This window comes from Eutrigla gurnardus (assembly GCF_963514095.1).
Source record: "Eutrigla gurnardus genome assembly, chromosome: 15".
NCBI classification, from domain to species: Eukaryota; Metazoa; Chordata; class Actinopteri; order Perciformes; family Triglidae; genus Eutrigla; species Eutrigla gurnardus.
This window is the reverse complement of record NC_139938.1, coordinates 11,351,068-11,375,658: the sequence shown is the minus strand read 5'-3', so window position 1 is coordinate 11,375,658 and position 24,591 is coordinate 11,351,068. Positions and strand designations below refer to the sequence as shown.

At 42.3% G+C, this 24,591-nt stretch overlaps 1 protein-coding gene across 2 annotated transcripts in view; it reads right to left on the bottom strand.

Moving 5' to 3' along the window:
* The window catches only part of LOC311026140 (endothelial cell-selective adhesion molecule-like), a 75,232-nt gene that overhangs the window by 29,649 nt on the left and 20,992 nt on the right, over nucleotides 1-24,591 (bottom strand). For both annotated transcript variants that reach the window (XR_014598449.1, XM_084029501.1), the window contains exons 2-6: nucleotides 3,726-3,877; nucleotides 1,233-1,434; nucleotides 960-1,115; nucleotides 735-857; nucleotides 508-640 (exon numbers count right to left, since the gene is read on the bottom strand). Coding sequence is in view for 1 of the 2 variants with exons in the window: in XM_084029501.1 (XP_083885627.1) it covers nucleotides 508-640; nucleotides 735-857; nucleotides 960-1,115; nucleotides 1,233-1,434; nucleotides 3,726-3,877 (766 nt within the window). In the remaining variant the exon portion in view is untranslated. The remainder of the gene's footprint in view (nucleotides 1-507; nucleotides 641-734; nucleotides 858-959; nucleotides 1,116-1,232; nucleotides 1,435-3,725; nucleotides 3,878-24,591) is intronic.

The following is a 24,591-nucleotide window of genomic DNA, read 5'->3' as shown; positions in this document are numbered from 1 at the left end:
TGTTTATATAATACAATATAATATGATTTTTTTATAACTTTATTTGACATACTATACAATGAGTTTTAATAAGTTTCCAAACACAACAAGGCGTCCTTCATTGGAAATCAAGTCATCATAAGTATCACCTCCATTGCCTTGGCAACTGAATGCTTCACATATTATGGCACCCTCTTGTGGTTTAAATTTAAATACAATTTAATTTCCAACTGTATCTAAATGAAATAATAACAGTTGAAATTAACAAAGATATTCTACCTCATAATGAGTTCCTTACATTTCTTCCTCTTTTATATATTACTCTTTACCTTGTACAGTATTTAATTATATTTAATTAGTTAATTAGGTGTCATTTTGAGTTTTTTTAAAATCACCTCATAGAAACCAAACCAGTTTCTGTGAACAGAGTTATGTAAACGACAGTAAACAACAGAAATGTATTTGAAATGACACACGAGATGAACTACATGGTCGGTGTCGAAGGTAAGGTGAGCTACGTGAACTCACTTGATTTCGTTGGCCATGTCGTCCTCATTGTCTCTCCGCCTCTTCAGCAGGAAGAAGAAGCAGATGCAGAGGAGGAAGAGGAAGCCGACCACTGAGCCCACTGTGGCGCCAACAATCACCCCCACTTTATTGGCTACGGAAGGAATGAGGACACGCGGTGATGTCACATCATGTCTACGCGTTTCTTTCTGTTAAATGAGTGTGTATTTGGAAACAGTGCTACGTACAGCTAATGATCTCCAGGTTGATGAAGCAGCTCTCGGACCCGGCCGAGTTGCTGGCTGTGCACACGTACTTCCCCGACATGTTGCTGCTCAGGTTGTTCAGCTTCAGAGTGCCGGCATTCTCATCTGAAACACCATCAAACACGTGGATTTCCCCATGTGTATTTGGGCGTGCACGTTAACACACAAAATCAGCAGATGCATCCGTTGCTATGCGAGTGTACTCACTGAGCATGGGTGAGAAGAAGACCTCCGAGCTGGGACTGGTCTTCTTCCACTTGTACAGAGGGATGGGCTTCCCAGAGCTGGATCTGCAGCTCAGAGTCACGTTTCCCTTCTGCACCGGCTTCCCTGATAGGGAGCACTTGGGAACCGCAGGAGGAACTGAGACCAGAGGATTACAAAATGTTATAATTCAACCTGTCATAGTCAAGTGTCAATGTATAACTGCAGGCAGGCAGGAAGACAGGCAGGCAGACAGGCAGCAGGACTGCTTCTTACCTTTCACGTCCAGACTGAGCTCAGCTGTGAGGCCCTGGTTGTTGGGAATGATGACCTGGCAGAGGTAGCGTCCCGAGTCGGCCTCCTGGGTGTTGTTGATGTACAGCGACACGTCGCGTGAGGGCATGGTGGACGAGAAACCGACGCGGCCCCGAAACTGGGAGCTGCCCAAGCTCATGGAGTCTTTGGTGTAGGAAAGGATCTGCAAGACAACAGAGTCAAGTGACAAGTCAGAGAGGCGCCCAGTTGGGGAACATACGGCGTCACTGACATCCATGCAAATCTCCAGTCAACAGAAGTAGCCGGAGTTTTAATCCTGCCCAGGAAAATGTGATCGTTTGGTATTTCTGGAAAATTTGGTTGAATGGTTTCATGGAACACAACTTGTACTCCTCTGATAAAATCTTCTCATAAACTGTGTCCTTTCCGTTCGACACTGGTGTCCTTTGAAGACTGCAAAGGAGGAACCGAGCAGTTTCTGAAATGAAACGGTCTGGACTTCAGAGGATTTCCTGTTTGCATCAACTTTGGCCCTTGACAAGAAATAGCATAAAAGAGGAAACTAACGTTATATGATTGAGATATATAACCTGAGAGAGTGTATTTCTGCTGAGTTTGCTGCTGTTCTGATTCAGGAGAAGAAGGCCACATTGAAGAGACTTTGAAACGGAACAGACTTGTCTCAGCTGCTGTGACGCATTCGTTCTTCAAATTCAGCCTCTGGAGGATGTGGACGCTGGATTAGGATGCTGATAATGTGTGTGTCAACCATAGAGTGTATATAAGACGTGGACGTAGTCATCATGATGTCATCCACCGCTTTGAGTTTTAAAGCCTTGACTTCAGCATTTTTGTGCGTCGCCATCTTGGACTTTCTGCAACCAGTGAGGTCAACTTTACAGCGTTGAAAGTGTTAAAGTCATTTTAGTAGCTATTTGTATTGGTAGTGTGTTAGTGACGCTGTGTTAGGTAGTGAATCACAAGGTAGCCCCGCCCTAAAGCATCCCCTGCTTTCTGGTCTGTTTGACTCTAAATGGCCCATAATGTACTAAATGAACATCATGCTGGATTGAAGAAGACTTGAAACTAGAGATTGAGACCATAAACTCATGTTTACAATGTTTACTGAGATAAAACATCAAGAGAGAAGTCGGACCAATTTCTCATAGACTTCTATACAATCAGGAGTCGCCCCCTGATGGCCAGTAGAGAGAATGCAGTTTAAGGCACTTCAGTTTGGCTTTCACTTTTCAGAACCAAAGGTTACCACCTGGTATCAACCACACAGAGTTTAGCTTCTACTGTTGTCTGTATAGGTGTGACATCACAACCTTACAGAAGTCCTTGGCGGCTCACGAGAGGGCCAGCTTCTCTGTGGATTGAGCATTTGAAGACTTTCACAGTGTTGATACAGAACGTGCTTCATAATAAGAGATGGAAATGTCTCTCCACAATACAGGACAAACGTTAATGTTGTTGAGTTGATGGGATAGGCGAGCCTGAACGTATATGTGAAGCTGACAGCAATAGAGACAGGTGCAGGCATCTGTTATGTTACAGTACTGAGGTTTAACACTCTTCAACGTTGCATTAAAGCTGAATTTAACAACCATAGATGCTCTCAAACTACAGCGCTAATTGACTCAGTGCTCTTTTATTTAGGTGAGATATGTGGAAAACACCCACATGACATGTAGGAAATACTTTACATTGGTAATGTTTGGTAAAAACCAGAATGAACAGGTTTTTTGATTTTCCACTAACTAGTTGGATAATCCCCCACATTAGCTGCTGGACTGCATCCTCATCACTGTAACTTACACAGAAAAGTCATCCAGGCTTGGCTCTGAGGTACTGCATTTGTTCTTTTTATTCATCTGTTTGGCTTCACATGAGACACTGCATGGCTGCCTGGGCACATCATAAAAAAAGCCTCACTTTTAATCAACTGAGTCTTTTCCAGCTCTCTGAGTTCTTTTTTCCCCTGTTTCCTTTTTGATTGTGATCCTCTTTAGGGTTGCCCGTCTGTCCAGCCCAATGATCTGACCGAGGCAGATACGTAAGCTGGGCCCCGGCCAGGTCTCTAGATGATGATGATGATGATGTGTGAATAACAATACAGGGTTGGGGGGGGGGGAACATCCCTCTGCTTCACTTCATGTGTTCCTGCATAAATAATCTGATTTGTAAAAACACGTTTATCTTCATTTCTTACCACAGAAAAGCTACGGCATGGTGTATTAAAGCAGCACAGAAATGATATAGAATATGAAAAGCTTTAAGCGTTTCTGTCTTGGATTAATTTCCAAGGGTTTACAAAGGAAGAGCTTTACCAGATTAACAGCATAGGAACATAACTGTAATCCCAGATATTATGGCCACAGAAGGCAAAGTAAAAAATGTCCCTGCTGGACTGTAGATACTGTAGATTATTAGATATGGAGCAACATACTGTACATACAAACATCACTGTCGGCTTGTTGGTTTCCTTACCAGCTGGGTGTTGTTTGAGACAAAGTTCCAGATGATGGTGTTGGTGCTCAGGTCACTGCCTGGAGCTGTGCTGTACGAGGCCCTCAGGACCACCATCTGACCCTTGATCACAGCCATACTGGGCTGGGGCATCTGGATCTGGGCCCATATGCCTGGATGGAAGGAGGAGGGAGGGGCAGGGGAGAGAGAGTATGCAGCTGTCAGTGTCACCCATCTGTGTTCATGAATGGACCTGAGACTCTGGTCTCCTTGGAGAAAGTGTCATGTTTGGACTTACACACACTTTGACTAGAAATGTACTTGTGATACATCAAAATCAAACGTAATCCCATTAAATGTAACTGACAATGTAGGGTTGTTGTATGGGAAGACAGTTTCTTGAAATTGTTCCATCAAGGATTCAAAAACGAATGCCCTTGATGTCCAAACTCTACACACACATTCACACAAAACACTCTTCATCCAAATACAAAGTCCTCTAATAAAGATCCTTTTGCATCACAACTTTCCACACTGATGTGCTCGGTATAAAACACTGTTCCCTGGAGTCTGGGGTCATTACACTAATGTAATGTGTTTATGTCTCTAAGTGAACATGACATAAACATTTTACTGTCTTTAATGAGAACTATATACAGAATGTTGTAATTACAGTCATCTAACCTTATTATTGTTCACACAAACAACAAATCTGAATCTGTTTCTACTGTTCAGCCTCTGATTTCTAAGTGATGTCATTGTTGTCTTCACAGGTGCATTCTGGGAGCAAGAATTTGATAATTGAGTGTGGTATTTTAACAGCAAGCTTTTAGTTTTGAATGATGTGTTTAATAAATATGACAGAAATATTTGCAAAAAGTGTGTTTTAGAATGTCAAACTTCATGTAAAGGAGACGATTTATGGACTACAGGAGTTAGTGCTTTCAGTAACTGGCCATTAGGACCGGTTCTTTGTTTCTTTAAAAATGCAAACAAATGTAACAGCATCTCTACTTAACATTGGAAGTCATGCATTAATGTCAGCAGACGTGAGGCGAGTCTAAGCAGTACAAATAACAGAAATAGAGTCAAACATGCTGAAGAAATAGCATCATCACAGCTTCTTAAGCAACAAATCAAAACTGTTCATCACCAAGTCAACCATCCCAAATGCTGTTCCTCCCAACCACAGCCGGGAGAACATCCATGCAGGTGACTTTAGTCGCCAAAATCCTACAACGCACGTCCTCTGAGATGATGTTGACCAGTCAAGCTGGAAACAGTGGCATGTCCACAGAGCATCGCAGAGATTTGATCAGAGGGAATTATATGGGACTTTATGTGACGTTGATATGAGAGCAAAAAAAAGAGAGAAAAAGCTGCAGTGAAGAGTTCCCCCATCACTACAGCAGAAGCCTCCAGAATAGCAGTTTCTCAGAAAGGAGGCACTTCTGGTGCTCAGACTGCACCCATCCTACACTCGACCTTCATTTTGACCTCAAGTACACACCTGTAAAGTTTCACAAACTGCATCATGCACGGTTGTGATGCTATCACTGACCACATCTGACCAAAGACAGACACACAACACCTGGTGCGGTGGTTCCTGCTACACTCGGTGTCTCCGGGACCACATTTAACCACCATGACTCACACGCTCATTAACCATGACTCACACTCTCATTAACACTCTCTACTAACCATTAAAACTATTTCATTGATTACTGGATTCAGTATTTCAAGGTCAAGCTAAGAATGAAATGAACTACAAAGAACAAGAATCCACCTGAGGTGAAGTGAGGAAAAGCAGCCTGAAACCAACTCTTCCGGGTCAAATGTAGTGTTCATGTTTGTCCAGAGGGAGGCGACAGAGAGCCAAAACGTCTGCTACTCACATAAAATCATTCCTCTGTTGGAAGTAATTTCATAGTTGATATCCAACTTTTGAATGATTTAGTGTCGCCACTCATTCATGCACACTGTAACGGTGACTGAGACGGTTCGCTAATGCTGACTCAGCTTGAGTTATTGATCGAGTTAATTTTTTGTTTACTCCACTAAAGGTCTTCATCATTGTCTCAAGTGCATGCCATTCTCATCTTTGGTGACAAATTCTTCTTCCGCGGATCATCTTGTTGTTTGCAGATGCCAGACATCGTAACACACACACACACACACACACACACTTCTCCATCACAGAGCCTCTCTCTCCTCCTCATCGCTCACATCTCCGCCCTTTTCCACCTTTCCTCAAGGCAGCATTTCTCTCCGTCTTTCACTCTTTCCCTATAAATAATATCCCTTTCACTTCCGACACCAAGGAAAGGTGGACCAGAGTCCATTCCGATCACAGGGCTGCCAGTGTGTGTGTTCGTCAGAAAGCATGCGCTGTAGAAACATGGCAGGTGTGTATGCACAGCTCTAAAAATGGATTCCTGTGTGTTGTTGTGTGTGTGCTAACCGGTGTGACTGAATGCAAAGAGATGTTAATCTACGCCGTTAATGACATCCATGCATACTGGATTATCACTCTTCACTGAGGGAATATAGCAAGACAGGCCCACCACCACCGATCAGGCCACAACTGTAACAAACAGGAGTTTCTCTCCATGCACAGGAAGTGATGCAATCAAATGTAAGCCAAAGTCCAATCGAAGAGTGTGGAGTAGCGGTTTGTCCAGACTCATCGGTGAGAGCTGAACCTCTTCACTATCTGCACCAGCTAGACACTACAAAGAAGAAACTTAGTCAACTAATGTCACGCTACGGGACTTCTGGGTATTGAAGTCCTCAGTATTCAAATTGCCTCAGGCTTTCCTGCCATTACCAGCTTGCAAGAGTTCCCTCGTGTTGCTTTAACGTCACAATGAAACAGGATTTTAGAAGTGTGTCGCTTGCTTACTCGAGTGTAACGCAAAACAACACAATGTAAAATCATTCCAGGATGTGTTGTTGCCTTTTCAAGAGTTTAAAGCAGATTGTGATGATTATTGGCATAAAAGCGTGAATCTCAATTATTTAGGCAGAATAATTGTGCCATGAAATTTTCATTTCATCCCATGCTGAGCTATGAGAGCAATGAGACTGAACCAAAACAGCAAAAGTTGTAGATGTAGATAGTGAAACTCACTATTTTGGCTGCACAAAGCTGCAGATTGTTGGGAAAAAAAATTCACTTTGTTACGTTAGTTTAGTTAGCTTCAACTGCTTTTGTGCATCATAGAAACACTGATGTTGAGATGACTTGGAAATAAGATTATATCTGTTTCTATTAAATCCAGCTGCAAGATTGGATTCGAAATGAATGTTATTTGTAACGAACCCTCCTGTGCTTTCTCTGCACAGCTGGAATGAGAGGGGCAGCAACGCGCCGCAGAAAGAGAGCAGGTGTAGGAAGGAGTCTCACCGTGGAGACCGATGGAGCTGATGGGTGTCGGTGATGACAGAGAACGTGTAGGCTTTGCTCCTCTGGGAACCTTTTTCTCTCATAACCAGTCATGCCAATGAAGTCTTTACGATGTAGACAGAGAGGAGGAGGGAGATGAAGAGGGGCAGAAGGAAAGCAGCTGAGGAGGAGGAGGAGGAGGAGAAAGGAAGGACAAGAGACACAGATGGGATTCATCGTGTCAATCACTCTTTGGACCCTAAGCAGATTTGCTGTGGCAGTGAGAAGCAGACCTCTTGTCTGGAGAGGTGCTGACTGATGGATGGATGGTTGGATCAGTGGACATGTAGAGATGACACAAAGAGGCTTAAACCGAAATGCAATGAGTGGCTGTGGAGCAGCTCTCTGATGATTAAGCCTGGAGCAGACACCAATGAGAGGAGACGGGACGCTCTGACAGAAAATAAAAATCTCCGGGACACGGAAGACGCCATGAAGGACAACACAACACTGAGACTTGCGTTCTGAAAGCAGCACACGTCGGGTTTCAGTGTCTGGACTTGTCTAACTAGAAGGAATGCAGTGCATTCTGGGAAACACTCCTATTCATTTCTCAACAGTCACCATAAAAATGTCGGTGTATGTTTCTGCAAGTCACTTCCATGTTGAATGTGGACTTTCAGAACCTACAATGTGTTTCATAAAAATGTCCATATAAGCCTTGCAGAGACACACAATGATGTTGTGAAATGATGGTTTAGATTTAGGAAACAACACTATTAAGTAAAGATTAAAATCATGGTTTTTGTTAAAACAAATACAACATAACAAAGAGCCGTAAACATGTACCTCGCTGAATAAACACCTGCCCTTAGCGGACCTTTTTACCTAACGTTACTTAACAAGCAGGCAACGATGTGAACATTTCATGTCACGATTATCCTGACAAACACAATTGTGACTCACACTGAAAAGCATACTGGAATCACTTTACATTTTGTTAAGAAAATATTGTGTCACTCATGACGACATTTACAATTATCCTCATAATCGAAATTCACTACGATCAAGTCATCTGCGATATATAATCCTTTATCGTCCCTTCCCTAATAACAAGCATAACGACATGAGTTGACAGAACTATAAGTACAGATTTCAAACAGGACATGAACAGCGGTCTCCTGGGTGAAAGTCCTGTGATTGTGACCACCATTATATTCGTTATCATTAACCGCCATCGATATTCTACGTCACTTAATCTAAGTGAATACAACCACCTACCAGATCTCACTGATGTGTTATATCTAAATGTTTGGTTAATCTGTCAAAAAACCAAAAGCGTACAAATTAAAAGTTTTGTCAATATTCTCATCAATTTTTCAAGTTTTTAATGCTTATCGGTCACATCTTCGGCAATATTGTGCACCAAATTAATAATGTATGCCAACAAGAATTACAATTGTACTTTTATTTTAAAATTCAATATATTTTCTTCATGGAAAACAAAATATGGCGCGTGCATACATTAGTGACTACCAACCAATTTCAACAAATAACATGACATCCATCAATCAATCAATCTGTAGCTTGGGCTCTTCACAGCGTTAGAGAAGGCTGTGACGGTCAAATCAAATTCCTCCCAACATTGTGTCCCACCTGCATCCTGTTTACTCTGAAATACGTCACCAAACGGAAGAGAGAAACTCTGCGTGGATATTACTCACTGTTGTCCAAAAGAAAATGCAGCATTTTATTCTGAAGGTGCGATGTGTGACCTGTAGTGTGCATACAAGCCTGCCCAGCAGGGACCACCCGGACACCAAACATTCCACTGCAGAAAATGGGCCAAATGTTGAGCTCATTAGTGGAGAGGGCTGCTCTAGCTGATCAGACGGGTGTATTTTCCACCATGAAAATCTTGCCAAGTGCTGCTTTAAGGAGATTTTCTGACAGAAATCCTCCCTGATTCTGATGAGAGTGCATCCCATCAGAGGACGAGATGAATGAATGTGTGGCGAGATGGGAAATGGAGGAATAGATAGAGAAATGAACAAGGCCACATGAATCACACTCATTCACTCTTAATTTGGTCAGCGAGGCTTAATCTTGCCCAGCGTGGCAGGTCTGAGATCCACTCTGCAGGCTTCATGACCGTTGCTCTAAATATTCCATGGTGACCGATGGCAGGCAGATGGGAGCCGGTTGGCTCCGTGTGGAGAGGATGAAGGGAGTAATGAGGTCTGGATGGGTCTCACTGGTAATGGGGGACTTTCACTGACTCGCTTTTAACAAGGTGTTTCATGGTCAGGTGGCTTTGATTCATCTCTCAGCCTTTAATGGCGAGTGTGGGACTTTATGTACAGTAGCTGGGGGGATTTGGGAATGATAGTCGGCTTAAAGCAGTGCCCCAATATTACACCCAAAAAGAGTCTGACTTTAAGTCTCTTCTAGAAAAAAACTATTAATAGAAAGCTTATCCTGAGTTTTCTGCCTATTTTATAGCATTTTATAGCGTATTATATAGATATATAATATCGGCAGAATAAATCGGTCGTGCTCTACTTTAAATGTAAACTATTTCCTGGTAGAAAGACAATGAGTTCTACTGCGATGAACAAGGTGCGACGGCACACTTTGATTTACTGTCAATAGCAATGAAAGGACCTGTTTCTTTGGAAATTATTCATGCGTGAGTTTATGTTGAATTCAGCAGCTCAAACGTGTGTTTAGTTGGAACGCCGCGGTGTCAGAGCAGAGTGTGTATTGTACACATGAGTTGGTCGGCGTTCCTCTGAGCGCGATGGAGGCACAACAGAACCAGTTCTTCCCGAGATGAAGAGTTTGACGTGCATGTTTCTGTACGTGCAAACCTCCTAATTACAGGAAACCCTTCAGATTGAGCCTGTTTACTTGTGTGAGCCTCTGACGACGGTGGCCGTAACTTCCATCTTTCATGCTAAGAAGATGGGTGGAGTGGGCCGGACGCTTCCTCTGAGAGCCTTATCGGCCATGTGGAGTAAACTAGTGGGGGATGGGAGATGGGAGATGAGAATGTCAATAATAAGATGTAGTTAAGTGTTTTTTTTATACATCCTCATTTCAAATACATCTGTTCATTATCTTATACGTGAAGAAGAAACTGAGGCGATATAATCTGGATGATGAGCACTGAGAAGCAGTAACAGTCCCAGACGTCCCCCGGAGGACCACCGAGACTCTCCGGAGGCCGGGTGGAGACGTGACGCCTTGCTTTCTCTAATCTATAAACTTCTGAAGCCACGTGAAGTCAGCTTATCCCAAAGTGACCAGATCTGACCCCGGATCGGTCCTCACCAAAGTGGGTGAAAATATGAGAGAGCACCAATCAGAAGGTAGATCAAATAAAAGCATGCCGTGTGGTAAATAGTTGTTAATATTTGTGAAGCACCAAGGTGTTGCTCAAGGACACTTCCAGAAGCAGGTTTCGGGATAGATTGTCCTTTAGGTCTCAAATATGTATATTTGTTACATAAAATAAGACAGCTTGTTATGTAACTGCTGTTATAAGTCACGATTGTTTGACCGCCCCTCCCCCGCTCTGTGTGGACTTTCTTGCTCTTTATGTCTGATCAGTTCCTCTGAGCGTCTAATAATGAGGTTTATTAGACTGGAGTTATTTGAAAGCTCACAATCAGACGCAGGAGCTTGCACATGCCATAAAAGAATGACATAAGAGCATAAAAGCATGATTATTATTTGAACCAAACATTAAAGTATTCAGCACTGAATTATTCAGTCACACCTACATTCACAGCTATAACAGTAAATGCTTTTACTCTCACCCTTTACGTCTAACGTGTACAAATATGTGTGTGAATATTTAATAGTGCACATTTAGAACAAACGACAAGCACTAAAGATGCACTTCATACTGGAGTGACTAGCTCTCGGCCGTATTCCTCTGCCAGCAAGTCAACTTGCAGTTCACATCCATTTCTGTCCAAAATGTCATCATTTATAATTTTATCCTGAAATTGTCATTATTAGCATATGAATTATTGAGTTATGGACACCAGCGTGTTTTGTGAGGTCACAGTGACCTTTGACAATCAAACTCTAATCCATCCATCTTTGAGTCCAAGTGGATGTTTGAGTGATTGATTGATTTATGCAGCAAGAACTTATCATGTATGATTATCTTATTGGGGATTATTTGATTGTTTTTCACTAAAAAGGAAGTTTACCAACAAATAAAAAGATCTCATCAGTGATGCAATAAAAATATTTGTTTCTAAACAAAATTATTCCATTATGTTAATGTGCCATATGTTGATGATTTTTGGGATTAATATCATGAATCACAATTATTTTGGCGGGATAATAGTGACATGACATGTTCATATCGTCGCCTGTCTCATGGTGAATGATTTAAGTTGGTAATAAGCCTTAAAGAACATTTTTCCTGAACAAACATCTGCTTTAAAATCATTCAGAGCAAACGCTCTGTGAGAATCCGCCTCAGGCACAAGCTTTTATTCTCTGTCTGATACCGACACGCTTTCAGATGATGAAGTAATGAATACTGAACAGACTGGGAACTGCAGGGTGATCGCGCAATATTGGGAGAAGAATGTAAATCTAAATGCCCAGGTATCCTATGAGGTTTGATAGAGAGCATGGCTGGATTAACCCACTAGGGGGCATCCGTTGATGACCCGCCAATCCTCCTAAACAACAGCTCTGCCATACTCACCCACACCTCGAAATAATGCAAACAGAATCTCATTATCGTGAGAATCATAAGAGTGCTCTTCCCTATGTTTTTCTAAGTCGTGACTAATGAAGCCATTTGGTCCTCACAAACCTAGAAGAAGAAGAGTAGTGAAACACACAGCTTCTCGTTCACATAGCAGGCTCCGGGCGAGAGGCAGGTCTCATCATCTGATAACCGCTCCTTCCAGTATAATTAAAGGAGAGACGCAGCGGTGGGACTCTCGGAGAGCAGAATGTGTCGTCTCCGTCCTCAAGCCGCAAAACTAGCAGCCAATCATCCCCCAGATACAGGACGGAGAGAAGAGGACGCGTCTGCTTAATTGGGAGGCCAGAGATAGTGTGAGGTCAGGAGGGTCAGCAGTGTCTTTGTAGCTGTAAAGGCATGCATGTGTTCATGGACTAGTTTATTTGTATGCATACGGCTTTCCCTCTACCAAACAAACACAAACACATGGCAGCAATCTCCTGTTCTGAAAAACCAATGCTGAAGTGCCTTCTTGTATTCTCTCTACTGGCCATCAGGGGGCGACTCCTCTGGTTTGCTAAAGACGTCTGATTGTATAGAAGTCTATGAGAAAATGACCCTACTTCTCACTTGATGTATTATCTCAGTAAACATGAGTTTATCGTCTCAATCTGTTTCAAGCCTTCTTCAATCCAGCATGATGTTCATTTAGTACATTATGGTGCATTTAGAGTCAAATAGACCAGAAAGCAGGAGATGCTTTAGGGCGGGGCTTACCTGCTGATTGACAGGTCCATGCTATCAATGCAGTTAGCTACTCAGATGACTGGGCAACACAAGGTCCACTTTGTATACACAGTCTATGATGCTGATGTTTAGCATAGCGTGCTCACCATCATAGTTTAGCTTGTTAGCGTGGTTTTCAAACAGTGAGATGCCTCTCCTGGGGGGGTGATCTAAAAGGAAGAGGTGCATGCTGTAGAATGGAATGCTAGTTATTATATTCTGGTCTTTTCTATTATGGTCTGTTTACCAACAATGTAAGCAGCAGCAGCTTGGTTGGCTGTGACATACAGCTAATGGAAGCAATCAAGGCTCAGTGTCAGACGGTGAAAAGCCCCGTGCTAGAGGCAGAGTCAAAGTCATCATGAGGGTCTATACAATATGTCTAGTAGATAATGAGATATGGAGTGACCTACTGGTGGCGCTAGAGGAAAAGTCATGGGATCCAGGTCATTAGGATTCATCCTCTGAATGCCATGAAAGTCTGTACAAAATATCACCACAAACCGTCCGATAGTGTAGAGATAGATCCGTGTTAAAGGCAACACCTACCCACGCAGAGACACACAGTCTGCTAGAAGCCAAGAAACAAGCTATTGTACCATAAACAAAGTGCAACACATTTAATTATACATGGTCATGTGACATAATCCCATACCCGTATTATATTGTTAACATATACAACATTGCACATGCAACATTGTCATTGGGCATCCGGCTGTAATTTCCAAGTCACTCATGAGGATATTCACGATTATCCCAAAAATGTAAATTCACTTCGATGAACTTATTGTGTTTGTATATCGATCCATGATAACATCGATATCATCCCATCTTTAATTGTCATAATAATATTATAATGATGTTTGATATAACAAACATGCTCATAAGTGCTAAGAAACACACCTTCCTGCATCTTCTTTGCTTGATGGCAACATTGCTTAATATTCTGTGCCTAACAAATAATACGATTCTTATTCTCACGTTATTTTCTGATGCGTGTACCAGAGTGATGAATCGGTTTCGGAGCCGAGGGATCGCGTTGGTTAATTGGAGCTGCTTTCCATCTGATCAAGACGCCATGAGAACTGCTTGAGAGAGGAAATGACTGAAAATCTGTCTATTGACAGAGCCTGAGGCTCTTTTAGCTGCTGATAAAAAAACAACTTTGTTCGTCCAACACGATCAGTCTTATCAGGCTACGGAAACAATGGCACCTCATTTCAAACGAGGACAAAAAGAGAAGTCACGCCTGCAGCGACGGGTCTGACTTTACAGCTCGTTGATTAGAGGTGGGACGGGACCATCTTTATGCAAAAAAAAAGAAGTTCACATCATCTGCAAAAAAAAATTTAAAAAAAATATTGGGAAAAAAAATCAAAGGCAGCCTCACACTCAAAAACACACTCACATTCACACACTTCCTCTGCATTGTGTGGATGATGGCAGGGAGGAAAAAGCTGGGCGTCCTGATAGCACCGTGCTGGAGCATTATTCCAGGATTAGCCTGTTTGTCTTGGTACGTAGTGTTAAAGTGAAGTCCAGTAGTCAGGGTCAGACAGGAAGTAGCCCACGCAGAGATTTTACACACTCCCTGCTGGCTGACTACTCCCACATTTAAATACTGACTCATTGACCTTCACTTATGTTATCAGCAGGCAATTTACAATGAAAAAAACACCAAATCCATTAAAAATACAATGCAAGATCACAGTAAGCTCATTGTCCCAAAAATAAACAACTTTTGTTTATTGTTATTGTATAAAGTATGCAAGTGCGTGACCCATGTGGTCCTTTGTTAAACTGCTGTTGTTAAACTCCAGTTATGGACACCGATGACAAACATAGAATGAGGCTGGAATAGAGGTGGAACAATTTAACAGGCGTCACTCAATATAGTGGCTGAGGTCAAACTAGACCATCAATCTAAAAACAGTTTCAGTCAGTTTCCTTTACTTACATGCAAACAGTGTCTTTTCAAAATAAACCTCCAACATAGCTTTACTAAGTATTTAGCTGCACAACAGAAGTACTCGGTTGGTTTCAGGAAAATATCATGCTTTGGGTTTGAAAAAGTATTTTTGTTACATAAAATAATGAAAGTGTTATACTGTGAAGTGAATACTGATCGGCGTAGTTTCACATGGGACAAGAAAGTCCTGTGTTTAATAATGACATAGATTGGTTAACATGACAGAAATTAAAGGTTGCAATGTAGCACAAATTCTCCTCTATAGAGTGCTGCAGGAAGGACTCCTAAAACCAGAAAATGAGTCAGCATTTTTGTACTTCCTGTTCCCTCTCCTTGATGGTGTTATTGAATGTATGCTGGTTAGATTTTGTTCTACGACATAAACTCCATCAGTAAATACCCCTCTGGTGAATTGTGAAGGTTTTACGTATGTTAAAAAGTGACTACATGAGGCTACTAAATGTCATCACCACAACACTAGTCCTCCTTTAGCTTACCGGTGGTGACATGAAGTCATGTGACTGTGGTGGAGGTCATTCATTGCCCTATTTATGCCTTTTACTCCTGGCAATTGTGAACTTTTTTTTCTTCAATTTATATGCAATCGAGCAAAGCAACATGTCATCCACTACAAAAAAATGCCATCTGGACCAATCAGTGACAAATCTGGCTCTTTGGTTTGACCTGTAACTGTGGCGTCCCTCAGGTTCATTAGTGTCAGTTTGAAAAACGCAGAAGGGAGGCAACTTCTCCTGCATTTACTCAAAATCTGAGGACACGGAGGGCACAAGAAGACTGTTAACATTGAGGGGAGGGTGGATCTCTCTCTCTCTCCCTCTCTCTCTCACACACACACACACACACAAACACAATAAAGACATTTGGTGTCGAAGGAGATCAATCTGGAGGATATGGACGGGTGACAAGTGACATGATCTGCTCAGGACACCATTGCATTATGGTGAATCCAGCCCAGGGTTATTGCGTTCCCCTCCCCCTGATACTAGTAGGATGTAGTTCTGTGCTTGACACACACACGCGCACACAAACACACACACACACACACACACACACACACACACACACATACGTGTTGAAATATAAATCTAAGTATAATTTCTCCGCTTTAATCAAACGATGGAAAACATTAAAGACAAAGTGACTCAGTCATGTCACACAAGATGGACAGACTTAGTGTGTGTGTATGTGTCTAAAGAGATGTGGTGGCATGGTTGGAGGTTGACAGGTGGTTAAATGAAACCAGGAGATGGGATTCCATTGTGTGCGATGGTATGACATGAATGCACGACGAGTAAACAAGCAATGGCGGGTCTGCCTACGATAGCATGTAGTTTGTTGTTTATAGCTGCTCTGTAATCTCAGAATCATCCATAATGCATTTGTGATGCCACGAGCTGAGCGTAGATCTCTGAGACAACACAAAGCCAGGCTGAGGTAAAGCTGATTAGATGTGGTGATCGTGACATTAACTTTTTGTGTCCTCCGATTCTCTGACAAAACGCTTTCATCACACAGCGCCATAAGAGGAGCGGGGATTCAACGGACCCTCCGGGAGCAGCAGGCGGTGGAACAATACGCTTTAAAGACACGAGAGCGGAAGGAGGACTTGGTTTTTTGGGGAGATGAAAGCAGTTCGTCTGGCACTGAAGGAGCGGACAAGGTCCATAATGACGCCATTTGGTCCTCCCATGGTGCAATGCACATGCTGCATTCAGTCCGCCTCCTCTCTCAGAACTAGCAAGACCAGATGTTGATGTTTGGATGCTTAGCTCGGTGTGTGTGTGACTAATCCACGTGACTCATTAGGGAGTCAGGCATCAGGTATGTCAATGTAAGGTAGACATTTCCCGCATTATATCTTGATTGGCTTCTTCCTCCAAGTCCATTTCACTTCTGACAGCGTCTTATATCTTCTTATTGCGAGTGTTTTATTATCTGATAAAATGACAGAAAGAAACCTTGTACACTGATTCCGATGCGTTTTATTATTCTATTTGTTGTAAAAAAAATAGCAAAAACGTCTTCAAACTCAAGCCTACTAGCAATGAGATAATTATGTGGGTGACCATTACCTTTTAGTCTCAAACGAGGCTAACGGTTTTAGCAAGCACAATCCCTGATCTTTCTTCCGTCTTTTGTTTGGCGACCTCAGATTACAAGCTGTTCCACAATCCATCTTTAAATTCCGCATCTCTGTATTCTTTACTTGGTTTGTCGTAACGTGCTTTGTGCTGGGAGACTCATGGATGAATTCAGCTTATCAGATGCCATTGTGGATGATTTGCATCCGAGTGGTCAAACACCTCTCTAAAGGTGTAAAAACACGATCCTTTTTCAAAAACTTTAACGACGGTCGTATTTCATTTTTCAACGTGCAACAAAAAATCCAGACTTGACGTTCTAAGGCCATTAAACATCTTTAAGATGCAACTCTCTCACCGAGAGCCTCGTCTTGCACGGCCTTGAATAAAGCAGAGAGGTGGACGATGCTAGGAATGAAAGATAAGGGCTCAGCCAGTGGAGAGAGGCATTCATCTTGTTTTGACACAAAGGCTGATAACGTATGGCATCGGGAGGGAGGGGTATCGCCGTGTGCTAATGCTAATTGGAGTTGTCAGACAACTCAACACGCTAATTTGACCTGAAATGCCAGTGATGAAAAAAAAGCTTGTAAGGTGAATACGTAGCTGGAGGCCAGAGATAGCTAGCTTAGCTTAGCAAAAGGAAGCTAAGAAACAAGTGGAAACCGTTATTGCAGCTCTTTCCAACGTAACAAAATACAGTGCAGGAGTATTTCTTTGACGGGAGCAGTGACTTCTTAGGAAGCTTAGTCACACTGGTGTCATTCTTCTCTCAACTCTGGACATAAAAAGCATATTTCCCACAATGTTCAGCCAACTTACTGCTTAGTGAATAATAATACCCAGAACAATGTCCCACGAGAATATGAAGGGTTCACTATGACAAAACCACCACGTAACATAAATGTTACATTCAATTACAGATTAAGTGATCTTCTGTGTCGTTTGATGGAGACAGTCTTATATCACATGAGCTGTGAGCTATCAGTGTGCAGATCCGTCGTCTGGCTTTTTTACTCTATCGACTCATCATCCGGAACATTTTGACGCTGTGGACTTACGTATGGACTTGAGGTTTAGGATGAACTGAGAAAGCTAACCGTCTAGTTCCTTCAGCTTTGTGATAAACATGCAGAGTGAAGAACATTGAATCAGTTGTTAAACTATACATCTAACATGTAACCCTCGGCATCCTATGATAACATCCTGTCTTTCCTTCTTTCAGAAGACGTTGCATATCCTAATTAGCGAGCTCACGATCCCAGAGGGAGATGTGGGTGTGGGGCCATCGAAACCAAACAAAAGAGCTATCAGAGGTGGGAAGTGCAAAGTTGACTGTCCCTGAGGAAATGGTTATTTTGCTGTTTCTGTGACTGATATCCCCTCTAGCTTCGGGGCAATGGACAAAATCCCCGTTTTAATCCCGTCCTCAGTGAATGTATAGAAACCATTTTTTTTTTTTTTAAAAGAACACACCTAAAGATTGAGCTATGGAATCATTGTGGCTGAGATATGTGCTGAGTATTTGTCTCAAGAGAGGGTGAGAAAAACACAGGAGAACGCTCCCTTGGGTATATTCATGAGCAGCTCAAAGAGCTACTTGTGGCTAGATTGTTGAGAGGGACATCCGTCTCTGATAAATCTCTGAACTGTGAGGAATTGTTTATGGAAAAATACCAATTTGCTCAGTGTCAGCTCTCTGCTGGCGGAGGGCCAGGAGTGACGCCATACACCAAAGATAGAAATGTCAGACTGTCTAGAAATAGCTTAAGGAAACTCGAATGAGAGGAATGAGAGTAAAAAGAAGGCGTTTTATTGATGGTCATGAAGTTTAAACATAACTTAATTTTGATTGTTTTTTTTTTCCCAGTGAGGAACGGTCTGTGATTTCTGTATTGCCACATTGCCTATAGCCTCAGAAAAGCTTTAAGTCCGGGATAAAAGTGCTATTTAACTGCCTTCAAGAGCTCCACACCTTCAAGTGCTCAGAGAGAAAACCTGACCTGACATTTAGCAACTACAACCACAACTAGAACGTTCTTTAAAGTATCTTGACCCAGAACGTTCACGCGTAGTTAACCGTTTAAGCAACAAAACCACATAGTGTAAGTTAGAAAAACATCAAGGTTTGTATGTAAGTGGACATGATGTCATGTGGCTCAGTGGCTGTTGGTAAAAATCACATGGTTGCTATCTGTCACTTAATGCTAAACAGTGCTAAACTCTGCTCAAATGAAAAATGCCCTTTAAACCCTTTTAAATCAAATCTCAAGTCATATTGTTGAAACTATTTAACAATATATGAATGCAATGTCTTCATATAAAAAATCCAATATTTTTTCTTCCTGGAAATCAATAAATAACAAATGCTTACATCAGCTAGAACCAACCAATTTCAACCAATGACCAATCATGACATCCGTCGGTGAATCAGCTTCTGGACGGTGTTATGTCCCGCCTTCCTCCCGTTTCACTGGAAATGTTTCATGATACAGAAGATAGATCCTCTAATGGTGGAATATGCTGCAAAAACATCACTAATTTTCATCATATTTTGATGATTATTGAGATAATATCATGAATCACAATATTTTTTACAGGATAACTGTTACGTGATATTGATCCATGCCTTGACAAGGACCATTTACTTTCACTTTAACACTTTATTTTGCTGGTATGTAGTAGCCTAATGAGATTGTGCAGATTGGCTTAAGGAAGTAAAATGAATGCAGGACTTTTACTCTATTGGAGATATTTTACTGTGTGGCTACTTTTACTTGAGTAAATGATATGAAACACATAATAGTTAGACAATTCCAAATGATTCACTTGCGTGACTAGTTTAGAGACAGTAAATCAGCCTCATCGCTGCTCTCTGGCTCTACAGCTGAGTGACAGCTTCACTGTGTCCAGTGGATTTTTTGGTTGTCACAAATCATTTAGGCAATAAACATAAAGCTAAAGTGTGTTGTGTCTTATTGTAGCGGTTGAAGTCAAGAGGCGAATCACTGTTTGTCCTCCAGCGAGTGAGTTCTGGACGAGCTGTGGCGATACTGTATTTCATAATGAGTCATCCAGGCATAATATGTATTATAATAATAGCAATTGTGCTCCTTAATGATATAGTTGCATGTAGGTGGTGTAGCCTCCAGGGGGGGTCGGGGTCAGCGCGGCTACAGCAGTAATAGACTGAACTCCCGGTGAGAGAAGCTATCTTCATTCTGTAATTATTGCTGTTGCTGGAGAGATTATAATTATGTTTCTACACCCACCATCACTGACATGAAGCCAGACATTACACACTATCGGCAATATGCACAATAGTGACACTGATCACAGCACAGTCTCGGCCAAGAGACTGTATCTCCACCCTTTCTAATGTGTCTGACATCATTTATATTTCATAGGTCACATTATTACGGCACAATCCATACATTTTTTACATTCCGGTTTTGGAGCAGGCAAAGACACAATGGTGTGTGTAGTACATATCACATATTGATGTGTGTGTTATTGCATGCGTAATGTTACGTGTGGGTGTCCTGTTCTTCCATAAATTTGTATAATTATGCATAATTATGAGGTACAGACATATAGACCATTTAACTTGTGATAATTGATGCGTCAAATCATGTGTACAATTCTTCGTAAATGGTTGCTTCAACTTTATTAAAAACTTGAATTATAAGGATGCAAAACAATCCCACATCTATTTTATTTACATCCCACCTATAAGTTCTATTAATATTTTGAAATAATAAATGTTGGTTACATCTTTCAATCAAGGCAGACTGGATCGGGAGGATTTGACCAGGAATGTTTGGGTTAGAATGAAAACATTTCAAATCATGACACAAATGGTTTCAGGTTAAAGCAATTTCAGCGCCATATTTTTTTTCATTGCATATCAAACGTAATTACATTTAAATCCCAATCATCAACACTATTGTCCCATTAGTGTGCCACATCAGCTGTAAGATGCTCCACAGGCAGAGTAACTATATAATACATGTTCATATTTCATTTCGAACCAAGGAGTACGTCTTGCTTTAGTTGCTAACGCATGGAGATGAACACAGATGTGTTGTGAACGTGCTGCGTGGATACAACGTAAAAGCTTGTGGACAGAGGTGTTGGCATGGGAGCTCTTCCTCTCATCTCTGCTGCACTCAGAGCTGATTGGGTTAGATGGCGAAGCGGCGAGGACTTTGTGCTAAGCCTCAACACTCCTAATCCTATCAGCGTTCAAAGGCAGCGCTAAAGGTGAGGCTCCCCGAAGAGACTGGTACATCTGGCGCTGGGTGGAGGGATGGTGGCAGCAGACGGACTGGGAGTCTCACACATGCTGAACTGTGTGCTGGCGTCCACCTGCTAACACATGTAGCCTGACTAATGAAACCCTGCTACCAGCTACAGATAAAAGTGACTGACAGTAAACATGTCACTGAGGAGTCAGACTCGCGGCGAGGAATATTGGCTGCTGCTGCTGCTGCTGCTGCACACTGAAGACCAACAGAGCTGCACCTCTGTCAAGTGTTATCAGTCATGGAGCCGTCATCAGGAGATTAATGAGATCACACGGGTGGAAATGAAATGTGTATTCTAGTGTTACTGCCATTCAATACTGTAGGTTTAAATGTTTACTAGTGTTCCAGCTAACAGAGGAGAACGGGTGATTCCCGACATGGTGGGCATGGCCTCCAGTACATTACATCCAGTGTAAACCACAGGCGGCAACAAGTGAAGTCAACGCTGAAGAGCCTTAAACTTGCATTCCCTCTGCTGGCCATCAGGGGGCGACTCCTACTACTACCACTTCTCACTTGATTTATTATCTCATTAAAAAATGTAATCATGAGTTTACAGCATGATGTTCATTTCGTAAATTATGGTGCGTTTAGAGTCAAGACCATAAAGCAGGGGATGCTTTAGGGCGGGGCTACCTGGTGATTGACAGGTCTATGAAGCTAACTTTGTTAGCAGCTTCACACCAGAATCCAGATGGATCCAGATCCAGTATGATTGCTGCTCTGCTGCTTGTGTTCATCAGATCCACCCGTCGCTCCTCCACAGTCCAAATATGGTCACATCCGTTCAAATTCTAAGATGGCGACAGCCAAATTGCCAAACTCGAGCCCTCAAAATCATAATCACAATGACTACGTCCACTTCTTATATACAGTCTATGGTTCTGTGTCACAAACCATCTGGCAGGTCAGGTTAGCATAGCTAGCATAGCTGAAAGTGTCAAGATTTCTATAATATGTTCTATAAGCACTAATTCAGCTTGTTGTCTGGTTGTCTTGTCCATGCTCACCATGACTATTTCACCGCATCACACATCGTCGACTGTCGGCTACTGTCCTTGTGTGATCCTTACATCAGTCTTAAGTTACAACATGCCATGTTCCACACAAAAGAGGACACAGTCAGACAGGCACCAGTGGGACAAAAGTTCACTGAATGCTGAGGTGGGTCTTGTGAAATAATGTAAGATGGATTTTCCCTGGAGGGAGCCTGTCTAAAAAAGGTTTAAGTATCAGAAGGTCAAACGTTGGCACAAATGGTTAAAAGGTCAGAGATAAAATCTGGTCTGAAGCGTCCTAAAGCGAACCGCAGCAACAGGTAGCCCATGAGGTTATGTGAGTATCAGTGTGATGTGATGTGTTCTGTCAGCGTGAGCAGACGTCTTAGCTGCTGTGTCCTGACATACAGACGAGGACAGACCTCCCCTCATCCACATCAGAGGGTTCCTTCAATGAAACAGGCCTGTTCACCTGTCTCCAGCTCAACATGGTGCAGTAGGTCAGCATCCTGGTACTTTGTACTTTAGCATCATCAGTCATCTTGCAGCTATTATGACTTTGTAATCTTTTCATCACTGAAAAAAACAACAATCTGAAACTGTTTATAGACTTTCCCATCTATTGAGACACGGGACACCCTGTTAGTTCACACCACATCATTAGCACTTAGTTTCACACACTAACCGCCTGGTTTAATGTAAGAGAGCTCACACTGTGACTGTGTGCTTTCTGGCTGATTAATGGAGTAAAACTTGATTCTGCTCCGTTATCAATCAGTTTGACAAGTTCAGAGTTTCAGTGTGTGAGTTGGTGATAAATTATTATTTTTTGCTTTCGATGGAAAATGCATCATGTTGTTACCCTCTATTTAAGATAAAGTCTGTTTTTCATGATCGCCTGCAGCTGATAAATGCATCATAATCATGATAATTAATGTGTGTCATCTGGATGAATCAATAGTAAAAAAAAGAAAAAGAAAAAAACGTTTCGGTTTATTGCTGCTCAATCAGTCATTGACTCAAAGTCATTGGTTTCAAGCAAGTTGCTTCATATACTGAACATGTCCAAACATAAGCTATTAAAATGTTTAAAAGTAGGTGTTCACATATATTTGACAAACTCCCAACATTCTGTGTTAATTCTTCGCTCAAAATCAATCATCATTTCATGCACCATTACGAGCTCCTCTGCTCCATTTGTGAAATGAATGATGGAGGAAAGTAAAATATCAATTTAAGTTAAATGTCAGACCATAATTTCATGGCTTGAAACGCTTCACATGCAGGTAATGAGCGAAGTGAACCAAATCGTGATTGGTTGAAAGGAGAGCCGCGTCTTCCCCTCCGTTAGAGAGATCTTTGGTGTTTTAAAGCAGAGCTGGGGCTCTAAAGACCCCGATACCTTTCCAGGTATGAGCCTCCGGTCTCTAAATCGAAGCACTGTGTGCACCGCAGCCTGCTCCGCTACCCAGAATCCCTCAGGACAATGGACAATGGGGGGGCGACTCCAGTTACCAACCACCTGTAAATTCATGCGCATGAGCAGCAACAGGAGACAAAGCAACCCCCCCCCCCCCCCCCCCCCCTCCCTTCCCTGGCCTTTCACCTGCTCCCACAGCAGGGATCCAGTTACAGGAAGGATGGGCGTGGTGCCGCCGCCACACCGGCTTCAACCAACATTCTCTGACGACTAACTCGCATCCATGAAAAGCCTGCATGCACCTCAATATACCAATCACCCACAAAGGTTACGGAATATTGAAATATTGATCTGTGCTCGCTGAGCAGCTGCAGTCTCGAGCAGCAGACAACAAACTCCCTCGTATACGTCCTTGTTCTGCTCTCCGCCCAGCGACCACAATAGAAGCCGCTGTTCACCGACAGCCTCTTTGTATTGAGATGTGGAGAAGACGGAATGTATTTATTTATTTTGGTGGGGGGAATCGTTATCGGTGCGATTGATCGCTGTGGGCTGGAATTGGTGCTGGATAGAGGAGAGAGCGACGACAGGAAGGAGGAATGTACTGGAAGGCCTTATCTGGGAGCGCCAGGCCACTGTGACGGGAAGTGGAGTGTCAGGAGGGGAAGAGGAAGTAGGCTCGGATGTAAGGCAGGCGTGTACACACACACACACACACACACACACACAGAGCATTTCCTGCCTAATGGACAATACTAGAGAGATACAAGTCCCATCTTTCTCCTGTCTCTGTGATTTCGGTTTTATTTCCTCCCAATTCCTTTTTTTCTCGCCACTCTTTCTCTTCCTATTACCTCCATCTTTATCAGCAGGTTTTTAGACAGAATAAATGGAATAGGGGGCGGGGCAAATAGGAACATCGCAGCATTGCGGTGCTCAAAGTCGAGTGAATATCAAACCAAGAGATGCTGTTTGGTTGACAGAACTGGATCCAACAATGTGAGAACTGAGATCTCAGAATGTCCTAATGTCCAAGTCAAGCATTCATTACACCCATGAAACCATGTTTTTACGCGGTTATTTATTCTCATTTGTCAACAATAGTGTATGCTAGAGTACCGTAGTAGTAGTCAGGAACCGATTTAAGGAAACACTATCCATGTTATCTAAATATAGCACATTGTGTTACAGGAACTCCAGAAA